This window comes from Juglans regia, chromosome 10 (genome assembly GCF_001411555.2).
Source record: "Juglans regia cultivar Chandler chromosome 10, Walnut 2.0, whole genome shotgun sequence".
Classification (NCBI taxonomy): Eukaryota; Viridiplantae; Streptophyta; class Magnoliopsida; order Fagales; family Juglandaceae; genus Juglans; species Juglans regia.
The window spans coordinates 37,052,313-37,064,992 of NC_049910.1; the positions used below are offsets into that span (position 1 = coordinate 37,052,313).

At 36.8% G+C, this 12,680-nt stretch overlaps 1 protein-coding gene and 1 pseudogene across 2 annotated transcripts; both read right to left on the minus strand.

Annotated features, from left to right (window-relative positions):
• Positions 1-4,120: 4,120 nt before the first annotated feature.
• LOC118349568 (fasciclin-like arabinogalactan protein 7) lies at positions 4,121-6,063 on the minus strand. 2 transcript variants are annotated; one of them, XM_035694640.1, is made up of 2 exons: positions 5,967-6,063; positions 4,121-5,205 (listed from the first exon to the last, which is right to left on the minus strand). In XM_035694640.1, exon 2 carries the CDS (start codon positions 5,160-5,162, stop codon positions 4,365-4,367), a length of 798 nt encoding a protein of 265 aa, XP_035550533.1. In that variant the 5' UTR covers positions 5,163-5,205; positions 5,967-6,063; the 3' UTR covers positions 4,121-4,364. The 2 variants fall into 2 exon arrangements, with proteins under 2 accessions (XP_035550533.1, XP_035550534.1); XM_035694641.1 differs by lacking the exon at positions 5,967-6,063 and adding an exon at positions 5,426-5,874.
• A 3,163-nt stretch (positions 6,064-9,226) lies between these two features.
• Positions 9,227-11,257, minus strand: LOC109016486 (annotated as a pseudogene).
• Positions 11,258-12,680: the final 1,423 nt, after the last annotated feature.

Sequence of the window (12,680 nt, forward strand, 5' to 3'; positions counted from 1 at the left end):
GGGGGGGAGAATAATGAAGTCAATACTGGGCCCATGCCACATTGGGAGTGGAGGACAAAAAAATTATGAGTGGGGGATAAAAGTTATGAGTGAGGGACAAAAGATATGAGTCGGAGACAAGGGGCAGTAGGTAGGTGGCATGTGGGTTAGAGCTGGTCAGAGGAAATTACGGGGAAAAGGGCTGACACACGCAAGGGACCGATCCTACCATTATCGACTGACACACGCAACAAGAGGTTGATAAAAGGCCTTCAGCCAGATGACCCGAGGCAGGCTGTCAACTTCGTCTTCTTCCTTCCCTTATTCTTCCAGTGAAAGGAGCACACCAAGGGGCTACATCTTCTTTTTTAGCTCTCATTCTTCCTCTTCAATCTCTCCTCCAATCTGAAAACAGGGAGCTCCAGTGATTGATTTTCCTCTAGTAAATGTATCCGAAGCCACCATTGTACAGTAAGGAATGAAAGACCATACGAGATTGTAAACAAGAATATTATAGTAGATTTCTTCTCCCAAAATACCCGTGGACGTAAGCGTTATGCCGGACCATGTAAATGCATGTGTTCATCTCTTTTATTTCTCTACACTTATGTTTTCCATTCACTGCCATGAACGTACGGATTACCACCGTACAACCGTACCAGAACACTGTCGGGGGCTCCGAACAATACTGAATGAGGCCTAAGTCGCCCCAGTGGGCTGGGAATAACTCTTTCCCCCCTTTGGGCCTGTTGTGCGATTCTTTCAGCATCAACAGTAAAGATGATCTATGTTAGCATAATATATTCAATACGACAATAATTCAACTTACAAATAGATTTTCTTCAAAGAAAAATAAATAGCTTATTAAGTTTCTTTACCCAATGTATGCTTAAACTTCTAGATGCATCTATGAGAGAAGACTTTTTTTATGGAGTCGTAGTGTATCGCAACTGTAAATAAGAAATCATCCATTGCATTGTTAACACCAAACTAGATGGACAATACATACCAAACCACTCAAGGTGGTGGATGACATACTTCTTGAGAGTGACTGATCCTGAAGGGGATAAAATATCTAAGGTTCAAATAAACCAAGCCCAGTCCATCAAAACGACCCCACTAGAGAATAACAGAAGGAGAGAGGAAGAAGAGACAATGAGGGAACAAGAAAAAAGATTTAAGAGAGAAAAGAATGAAGAGATGGAAAAAAAGACAAAAAAGAGAAAGGATAGAAAACAAGTCAGGCATACAAGTGAGGAGTGTAATAGATTCAATATGTCAGTCATGGATTATATGGATGATCCACGTCAGCATAGTATATTCGATATGCCAATAACTCAACTTACAAATAAATTTTCTCAAAAGAAAAATAAATAGTTCATTAAGTTTCTTTGCCCAATGTATGTTTAAACTTCTTGATGCATCTATCATAAAATATTTTTTTATATGAGCCGTAGTGTATCGCAACTGCAAAAAAGAAATCATCTATTGCATTTTCAATACAAAATTATATGGACCGTACATACCAAACCACTCAAAGTAGTGGACGACATACTTCTTGAGAGTGAATGATCATGAAGAGAATAAAATATCTCAGGATTAGAGAAATCAAACTCAGCCCATAAAAAAGATCCCACTAGAGAACAAAAGAATGAGAGATGAAGAAGAGACAATGAGGGAATAAGGAAAAAGAAGCTGTAATAGTGAAAAGAATGAAGAAATGAAAAAAAAAAAAAAGGAGAAAAATGAGAAAGGAGGGAAAACAAGTCAAGCAAATGGAGAGAGGAAGAAGAGACAATGAGGGAATAAGAAAAAAGAAGATGTACGAAGGAAGGGATGGAAAAAAAATGAGAAAGGGTGGAAAACAAGTTAGATATACAAGCAATGAGTGTAATCGATTCAATATGCCAGTCATGGATGATAAGGATGATCCACGTCAGCATAGTATATTCGATATGCCAATAACTCAATTTACAAATAGATTTTCTCAAAAAAAAAAAAAATAGTTCATTAAGTTTATTTACCCAATGTATGTTTAAACTTATTGATTCATCTATCAGAGAAGTTTTTTTATGGGTGACGTGGTGTATCGCAACTACAAACAAGAAATCATCTATTGCATTGTCAATACCAAACTACATGGACAGTTCATACCAAACCACGCAGAGTGGTGAACAACATACTTCTTGAGGGTGACTGATCCTAAATGGGATAAAATATCTAAGGCTCAAATAAACCAAGCCCAGCCCATCAAAGGGACCCTACTATAGAACAACAGAATGAGAGAGGAATAATAGATAAAGAGGGAACAAGTAAAAAGAAGATATAAGAGGGAAAAGAATGAAGGGTTGGAAAAAAAAAAGAGAAAAATGAGAAAAGGGAGAAAAACAAGTTAGGTATACACGTGAGTAGAGTAATAAAGTTGTCATCTCTCACCACTTTCAAGTTCAAGAATAAAAAAGGATCAGACCGGATGAGAAAGGGGGCTTCTTCGATTTCGTTAGCTTCTTCAACCTTTCGACAATAGCTCCAGAGAGAATATCTTCTCCAGAAAATATATCTCCGACTTCTATTTTACAATGAGATAAGAGACCATAAGAAACTTTAAAACAATCTTATTATAGTGGATTTGCCCTCCAAACAACCCGTGGACGTAGGCATTATGCCGAACCATATAAATATGTGTCCCTCTCTCTTTTATTTTTCTTGCATTTATTTTTCATTCATTGCTATGGATGTACGTAAGGATGTTGTACAACCACACCAGATTGCAGCCAGTGGCTCCAAACCACACCGATCAAGGCCCGAAACACCACCATGGGCTGGGAATGATTCTTTTTCCTATTTCAACATGTTGTGCAATTTTTTGATATCCCCTAATGTCCTAAGTGCTCTTATGACTACTTCCTCATAAATGAATCCCCACTTCTTTTTCGTGGTGCATCTGTACAATTGTTGAAAACAGAAAAGCTACAATTTCAACCTTAAGAGGATGATCACATCCTCGAAAATTCATCGTGGCACCAACTTGTTACCATTAATCTACCTCCCTGTTAAACCACCTGTTACCATTGATCTACCTCCCTTTCTGAAATTGTAAAAGCCACATCTCAAATTAGTTCTCAATAAAATGTCATGGTAACTATTTTTCAGAGGCTAAAAATGGCAACGGGCCTGCTGTCTATCGTTCTATCAAGAGGTTAAAAGCAGAGTAATTTGTAAGTGTCTTCTAATATGTAACGATCGATCGAGGTGCTTTTATATATTGTTTATCTGCCAAATTCATAGTCATTAATTGCCTATTAGTTGGACCAACAGCTGGGGAAGTGCATTAGCTTTTTCTTTGCCCAATACTTTAATAATTTAATTGCCTATTGTCTTAACACTTGAGTTGTCCACACGTTTTGGCGTTTACCATTTTTTCTTCCTTTTTTTGTGGTATATAATGGGCATCTCTTCTACTTTACATTTCTCACAGCTGTTGCCTGTTGGGAATGAACCTCAACATCCCAACCACACAACTTCAAATCTTCCATCTTCATGATCTACTTTGAGAATGCAATAATAGAAGAGTAGTAATTACACATTAGTAGCATATCCCCTACAGTACTACATCTACTTTATTCCTTCCAATTATCCCAATCAAGTTGTTTGAGGTAGGGGTGTGAAGGTGAATACGAACAGCCTTAAAGTTTAGCACAACCACCTGATTGGCCAGAATGTCGATATTTGAAACTCAAAAAGCTTCTCACAAACAACTTGATTAACCTTGAATCCTCAGAAAAAAGGGTGGAAAGTGGCATGCTTAACTTAAAATAAACTGAGTTTTGCTGCTTTCCGGCCCCCTCTTTTTCTAGTTGGGCATGTCACTTTTAGAGGAAGATTGTCCTAGTCTCCTAGAGTCTTGTTGAAGTAACAACATGTTTTACAGAAGTTTGGAAAGGCCCCCAGTCAAGAAAAGAACTTCTATAGGAAATAAAAAACCGAGCACTCAGTAGGTAATTATGCGCCATCTTACAGTCATGCCCTTCAAATCTTTTTGGTAATATAGTAATACAAACAGTCAAACACCTTCCTTTTCTCAGTTTGCTTGGGATTCCTTTAAAGAAAAGGGGACAATGCATGTATTGAGATTATGCAGTACAAACTACAAAGCTCAAGCATTATGCCAAACGCATTATAACTCAAAACTCAATTCTGGGAGAATTGTGTACAACTACTGTAATATTTGAACAAACATGAGACAATTTGAAGCATGGAACTCGCATCCTCGTACATGAAGTCGATAACATATATGCTCAAAAAATGGTTTTCAATTGGGAAAAATGAAAAAAATCCGAAAATATACGGTGCATATAAATGAAAAAGATTCAACAAATCCTCCCTCACAAGAAGAAGACCAGCACACCTGAAAGTGCCAAAACCAAGTGACTCCAAATTCCCCAGTTGATCATCCTGTACGAATTAGATTTCCCGGGTGGAGATGTTGGAGATGACCCCTCTCCATTTGTCCCTTCAGATGGAGTATCTGCAGCAGGGGAAATATCTGGAGATGGTGCCGGAGCCGGGGTTGGAGGTATATCGGTGCCAAAGATTGCCTCAGGAAGAAGGACCTTATCGACTTGGTAGACGGCAACAGGATCAGTGGAATGCACACTGCTGCTCACCTTGGTGTTTGTCCATCCGGAACCAATGTTCACTGTCCCAGATACATCGGAGAAATTCAAAGTGTACTGCCCACCGGCGAAGGTAGGTACAGGGCCTGATTCGCTTAGGTTCTTGAATTCAGCTAGGCTGTAGTAATGTGGCAGGCCATGGAAGAGAATGAGTGACTTGAGCTGGTCTTTAGTGAGATTGGAAAGAGAAGGCTTCTTAAGAGATGAAAAGGCACCATCTTTTGGTACAAAGATTGTGATGCCTTCCTCAGTGTTGTTGGCTTGGTTTTGGAAGGTGTCTATGACTTTGGTGGACTCAAGGTAGCTGAGGAAGGTATGGAATGGACCAGCAACAGTGAGCAAATCCGTGAGGTTTACATGTTCTGGTGCTGGTGCTGGTGCTGGTGCTGGTGATGGAGTTGGGCTTATTGAGGGAGATTTAGCAGTTTGAGCATATGCTGATGAAGAACACAGAAGAAGCAGTGTACAAGAAACCATAAAAATCATGGGTACTTCCATGTTTTTCATTAATCTTGAGTTGATTCCTAATGAGACCGGACTCTCCAAATTCCTGCAAGAAGTAACGTAAAGGCAATCAATCAGTAAGAAAATACATCTCAGCATCTTTAGCAATTAGCTCAGACCAGGGGGACCGGGACCATCCATTTAAAGAACAATGTGAGTCGAAAGTTTTCCAAATCTACCCCGAGACCAGAACCTGTTTCCAAACACGCCCATTTTTACAACCCAAAACAACAAACCTCTAGAAGCACCAGAAGAACAGAACAAACCTCTGTAAGAACCAGAAGAACTCGGATGCATGCTTAACATCACAACTAAGCAAATATAGATCTTGACCAACTTATCAAGAAACGTAACAGGAGAAAAGGGGTGTAAGTTTAAGTAGATATGATGAACCAGACAGAAGTGATGCAACAACAGATGGCACTGAAATATGCAGAATGTGGACACATGACTTGCACGCAAACTTGATTTGTGATCCGTTTTCTCGTATGGAAACACTTCTGCAAGTGCAGTACATTACATGTTTTTTTCTTCTTTGTTTCTGAAATGTGGTTCTTTACCATATCCTTCATACACACCAAAAAAAGTCAACAAATTTTCTGCAAGAAGAAGGAGCCAAGCCACACAATTTACACCACCAGCAACAAAGAAACAGATCTGAATCTGCTAAAAGTAGAAGCCATTAACACAAATCTATACCCATTGATGAGAAAGGAGAAACCAAAAAGAACAATGCGTAGCCAAATCATAAAACAGTAACTTAAGAAAGGGTACACGAAACCTATAGCGAGACTACAGGACACTGACCTCACCAAGAGGAACTCAAAGACAGAGAGAGAGAGAGAGAGGAGGTGGGGAATGAAAATGGAATGGAGATGGCAATGCCAATGTGTTTTGAGTTTATATAAAGAAGGATTTATTATAAAGAAAAAAAAAAAAAAAAAAAAAACAGTGGTGGTGGTACCAAGCTGGTTCCCAAGAGATATAAAGTACTAAAGGTAAAGAGTAGGTACAAGTTACATGGGGTTGCTGTTTCTAAACCAGGTAAGAGAATACGGGCAAGTCTTTCTCAACAGAAGAGGCTATGTCGGGTGGGCTTTCAAAATCAACTCGTTTTTTAATCCTTGAGAGAGTTGAAACACCAACCCTGCACTCCACCCCATAGTTTTAAAAACGATTTAGTAGGTAATGTGCACATGCTGGGTTTTGTTTATCAACTATTATAATCTACTCTGCTATGAAAAATGGATTTGTGATTGAGCACCTTTAACAAGTCTTCTCTTTTATAATCTTTTCTAGTTTATGTAATGTAAAGCTTCACGTGCATATATATATTTCATACAAAAAAAAAAAAAGAAAAGAAAACTGTATATATGGCAGTAAGCGGGCAATACAAAAATGGATGAACACCCCTAGATGACTGGGGCGGGCAACTGAGACAATGATGACTATAAACATGTAAAATATATGCCACAATCATCAATGTATCTACTTTCTGTACATTCTGGACCTGGCTATCCTAAACCCCACCATTCAAGCTCATTTCAATGTCCAATCTCCCTGTTGCTGGACCCTCCCCCCGTTAAATGTTTCAAAACAATCTGATTAATGAATTTCTCCAATAATCACTTTCACAGTTTGTTTCTCTTTTATTTAATAACACAAGGATTTTTCATATAAAAAAGAAAGTATTTTGACTTAGGCTAACTCGGTAATAGTCACAAAGCCAAATGGACTTTGTTTTACTCTCCATTTTTCAACAAAAATGAAGATTCAGAGTTACTGTAGAAATGGACCTTAAAACTTCAAAACATGTGTGTAATTTTCACATTTTTCACCTAAAACACTTTTTAAAAAGGTGTATAATCTATTTAACATTACACTAAAATAATAGGTAAGGTTTCCTGATGGGCCCCACCACGAGATTTGGGCCAACTAGGATTGGCTGTCGGGTCGTGGCCCACCACTATGATACCCGATGCCAACTGTACACAATGATTCGGCCTACATGCGCACCCGCCAGCAAAACAATACAAATGATACGGCGTCGCTTCCCCACGCACTAGTTCACGCTACTTGCTAGCAGAACGACGCCGTTTTTCCCATGTGTGACCCTTGGACAGTTGGACCTGCCGACAAACCAACCATTCGGGTTCACATGCCAGCCCACAATATTTTCAAAAGATTCGTAATAATCTTGTTATTATTGTTATTATAATTATGGATTAATTCCAAATTAATATAATAAGTTGCTTGTTTTCACACCATCAATGAGCTAAACAAAAAAATATAATAAACATTAATGAGTGTGGGAAGAGAGGCGTGCCATGTGAGGTTTCGTTGGAATTTGCGGTCAAATGAAGTTAAGTCTTTAACTCATCATTTAATTTAATTAACCTTGACTTTTACAACAATATTCAAGCATAATTATTAATCTTAATATGATCTTGCATCGATCCATGCAAGCAAGTCGTTTCATTATCTTAATTAACATGAAAGTTGTTGTTACTTTCTTACAATCATGTTCACTGGATTCTTGTTTGGTAGTCAAGAAAGGTTAATCTATGACATGCCACTGTACATCAAGCTTGAAACTATGAGTTAGTAAAAAGAGGTGAGAAGATGGGATGTTGTTTTCAGCTGTGAATGGCTGGTACCATTGCCCTGTCAAGTTGATTCTATACCCATTTTAATTTGGTGGGTATTATGTTGACTCATCTATCTCGTCTATTCTATGGCTTTCTTGGGCTCTATCTATCATCTTCATTCTCCAAATTGGAGGTTGCTCTGTTGGAAAGGGAGAGCATCTTGCTTTTGCAAATGGCAAAAATCTTAAGACATGATGGAAGAAGCTTTCAATTTTAAACAATCACAAAACACTTTGGAGTTATATCAGTTGCACCATAATGGCGGCATTAACTTATCTTAGAAACTTGGTCACACACCATGGTGCCATTCCATGCTTATTTTAAAATCAACCCCGAAATGCATCTACATCTCTTCTGTGACATACATAACTATACTTAGCTTATTCTTTAACACTCCAATTCAATTTGTTTCAATCTCAAAAGAAATAAACGTTGCCCGTACTTCAGTTTGTCGACCGGCGTCATCACAGTAACGCTGCTAATAACACTTACCTATAACAGAGTGATTGGGGTGCTAGATGTTAGTTAGAAGTGTGATAGTCAGAGTTGGACCCATGTTGTCTTCAGCTACACATTTAAGTACTCATGTCCATGACTTTTGGTCAAGAACAGCTTGTTTTGATCTTGATCATTCAGGCAAATGATGGGATGCCATACAGATTCCGATTTTTTAATATCTCCTTTGGGGTAAATTCCAAGCCAATTCTAACCAGTCCACACTAATTCCTGTTAATGGTTTAGCATTGAACACAAATATTATTCTCATTGGTGCATCTGAGCGAGCATAGTTAAGTGATAATTTTCTCGGGTTGATTCTAATATGCCTTGAGAGGAATAGCTTCACCCAGCAGCAGCAGCAGCAGAAGAAAATAAAAGCAACCAGAAAGCATAATAGAAAAGTTTTAATTCAACAGTTAAAGATTAATGGTATGCTGCTGCTCATTTTAGCAGTGGCAGCTAAAGAACTTAAGAGAAGAGAAAAAGAACTAAAGCCCCAGCTCTGCTTTAAACATCTTAAATGCCCTCTATCTGGCGCTTTACAAACGTTTGTTTCTTTTCTTTTCCTTATTATCTTATTATATTGCTGAGGCCAATGCTTTACAAACAAACAGATAGACAGGACCCCATCGTGCTTTTGAAGGAATGACTGACTACATCCCTGATCTAGACTTTGCAGATAATGTTAGTACAAGAAGAGTATATAAATGACAGTCTACATTCTCTATTTGATAAAGGCAATCACCAAAGAATCCATCTCTCTCTCTCTCTCTCTCTCACAATTGCTACAGGTAGGAACTTTTTAGTAATTAAGACTAAACTATGCAAGTGATACTTCGATATATTCAGAGGGAATAATCTAAAACTAATTATAAATTCAGTAAAATTAAAAGAAGAATGAGATATGCTAGTGCTTTTGTTGGTAAGTTCTCTGGTTAAGTAGCAACCCATTCTTTTCGGATGTCGAATTTATAGGTAATCTCCAGGTAGCACTTGTCATCGTCATCAAGAAACTGCAGAGGTGAAAAATATATGAGACTACATGGTATTTAATAATACTACTGCAATTAGACTAAATATAATTCGCAACAAAAAATTTGTTAAAAATAATTATTGCAGTCTTAAGTCTAAGTTGAGCATGTGGTACTAAGGCTTGGACTAAACTTCCTCGTAGATTTTCAAGTACAATTCACATTCAATACCCAAAACATTTAAAGCAGATATATATCAGGTCCACGTCAAGAAATACGTAAGCAAGTCAGAATGGTCAATAAAATGTTGCAAAATAGGCTTGAAAACAGTCAATTTAGTGTGAATAAACGGGTCATGTGCAACAGATACTATGATGAATTAGAGACAATGCACATAGTTCCTTGTTAGCAGGTAGGCAGGAAAAATTTAATGTGTTTGCACATCATCCTTTTCTAGTAAATAGGACAAACCAGAACCTTGTATGATGAAAATGAAAATCCCAGTGAGCTCAATGAAATTAGGAGTTTGATGATTTGATTCGAGTGATTATCTTGCTACGGGTGGAGAAGAAACAGTAAACACAAGTCCTGCCATGGAATTGGAAGCTATATCAATTGTTCTTAGAGGAATACACTAGAGGATTCAAGAATGAAGGACGAGTAAAAAATGTTAGCATTTAAGAATGATTTGAATTAAACGGTAATTATAAACATGGTTAATAAAAGTAATTCATGAACATATATCTAAACAGGACATAATCAGATTAATGAAGATGCTGCATGTTAGGACTCATATATTCGGATTTTGTTTCTATCATATATAGCAGCTTCAACTGTCAAGTCAGATTATGAAGATTCCTCGTAATATCTCAAGAGCTGATGACTCGACCACATTCAAGATGCAGTTGATCTATCTAGCAGATGAGTAATTGAGTACATGCTTTTTTGCTGAGGGGGGAAAAAAGAGCGAGTATATATTGGTTTATTTCAAGAGAGCAGTGGTGGTTTAACTTACCTTTGATCTAGCAGAATATGATCCTTTTGCAAGAATGCCAGAAGGGGTGATCTCTTCTGGCATCCCATGTGCATAAGGCTCTGGCTGAGGACTGAATTGTTGAGGAATATTCCCACGTTGCTTGTGGACAAGTTCTTGGGTATGTTTATAAGGAATGAACAATTATTATTTGTAGAACCGGTTTTATGAGATGAGTTAGACCTATGAATTTCTTCACGAATATCCCGACCATCTCCTCTGAGCTTTCCACTTGAGAGAAATCTCATCGTGAGGGAAAAAGTTCTGTTCAAGTTTGAACTTCTGGCAATTCTAAGAACACTGAAGGAGAATTTCAACCTAGGAAGGAGAATTTCAAACAGTGTTGGTGTACTCAAGGCCAGATGCTATGTTATTGCTCACTAGGAAGGAGAATTTCAAGCGGTATCTACTGCCTTCTTTCATTGTAGATCACAAGCCCTTTGGATTTCCATCTTCAGGTATAGGAAGAACAATGTCAGATCTGCCAGGCGAGACGATTAACAGACTAGTGATCTTCACATATGGGTGAAGGCTTTCTGTAATATAAGAAACATACAACAATCTTACTGTATGCGGAAGAGAAGAAGATCTTTTCATCTCTCTTACAAAAGACAAGGGACAAGGACTTTTTTTGGTTGATACAAAATTAATGTACGAGTCTGTGTATATATGAACTATCAGTATTGTTAAGATCAATACTTCCATCTTCCAAGAAGCTATTCCTTCCACCTCCTCAGGCTCTCATCGTCCTGAATTCAACCCGAAAACTAAGGGCAACAACCAAACAACATTTTATAACACAATATTGTTTATTTTTTGTTTCCTTTTGTTTTGTAACAGTAATTTCAACTGGCAGACACAAACCTAATCCTTCTCGAGCTGTTCTTTGGGAGTATACAGAGGGCCCAACTCTAATTTGCTTCCCTCATCATCTTGATTTGCTTCCATTGTTTCTCTTTTACTGTCTTAATTCATTAGGACAACGACCCGACCCATGACAACAAAATATTGCAACATTTGCTACGAGTAAAGACTAGATCAGTCGATGAAGATCAGAATGAAATCACAGAATAACCATGTGGCCGTCAGTTGTAATATTATAGATGGTTATACGTACTAAGCGCCCTGGGAGTCCAATTAGAATATTTGGGCTAGAGGAGTAAAGCCCAAGCGACGGGCCCAGACTTAGCCATAATAGCAGACTCGCCATTACAATTACTTGAAAAAGAAAAATTCTGTTTACAATCATCACCTGGAGACTGTATGCGCAAATTCTTTATTAAATGAGAAATAAATATTATTTTAAGACAGATATTTTTATAATTTTAAAAAATTTTAACGATAAAATTATCTAAATTTGTATTGCAGTCCCCATTTTAAGACTGTACGTAGCATTCCTTGCATGCGGTTGCATAAATCACAACTTGACTGTTAGTGTTGTTGACATGATCAAACCAAGCATATATATATATATATATATATATAAATCTAAAATAATTTTTACATTTGCAAGTCAGTGTTGTTGAGATGATCGGCTAATTTATAATTGGAGTGGAAGATGAGGTTGTGGGTAATTCCTATTCAATTTTTTTTTTTTTTTTTATTATGTATGAACTAATGAGAAAGTAAGAGATTAGAGGGGGATCATGGAAACCTTGCCATTGTCTTAGGCCAAGTACTATTGGATCCTCCACCAAACATAATCATCCATGGCATTGACAATGTGACCATTAATTCCAAAACAAAATGGCAAAGGCGTCAAATTTCACAATTAACACACCCCCTACTACATATTTCCTTGTGTTACAAGATTTAACGAAGGAGTCTAAAAAGCAACAGGATTTTCCTCTTAGAGCATTCTCATTGAATTAGCTAAAAGTTAAATCTAATGAGAATTTAACTATTAGGTCATAAAATTACTCACATTGAATTAGCTATATTTCAAATATTTGGAATATAGCTACAGTAAAGTCTAAACTAATTTCCAAATTTAGAACACACTATTCATTCATCAAATCACTTTTATATTATTTCTTTCTCTCTCCTTTTAATATTAATTATTTCTCTCTCCATTTTAAATGACACTTGAAAAAATATAATTAGAATACAATTACTAATTAATATATAATATTATGAATAGTAAAATATGATAAAATAAAATAAATTCATAATTAAAAAAATTAAAAAATTTTTAAAATTATTAATTACTCATTACTATATAATGAATAAATAGATAATTCAATGTGGAGATTTGATGTGAATAGTCAAAATTAAATTCATCTTATATTATTTTATTGTCATATAATGAAAAAATGGCTATTCCAATGTAGAAATTTATGTGAATGTCATAGTTAAATGTTAAATTCATCTT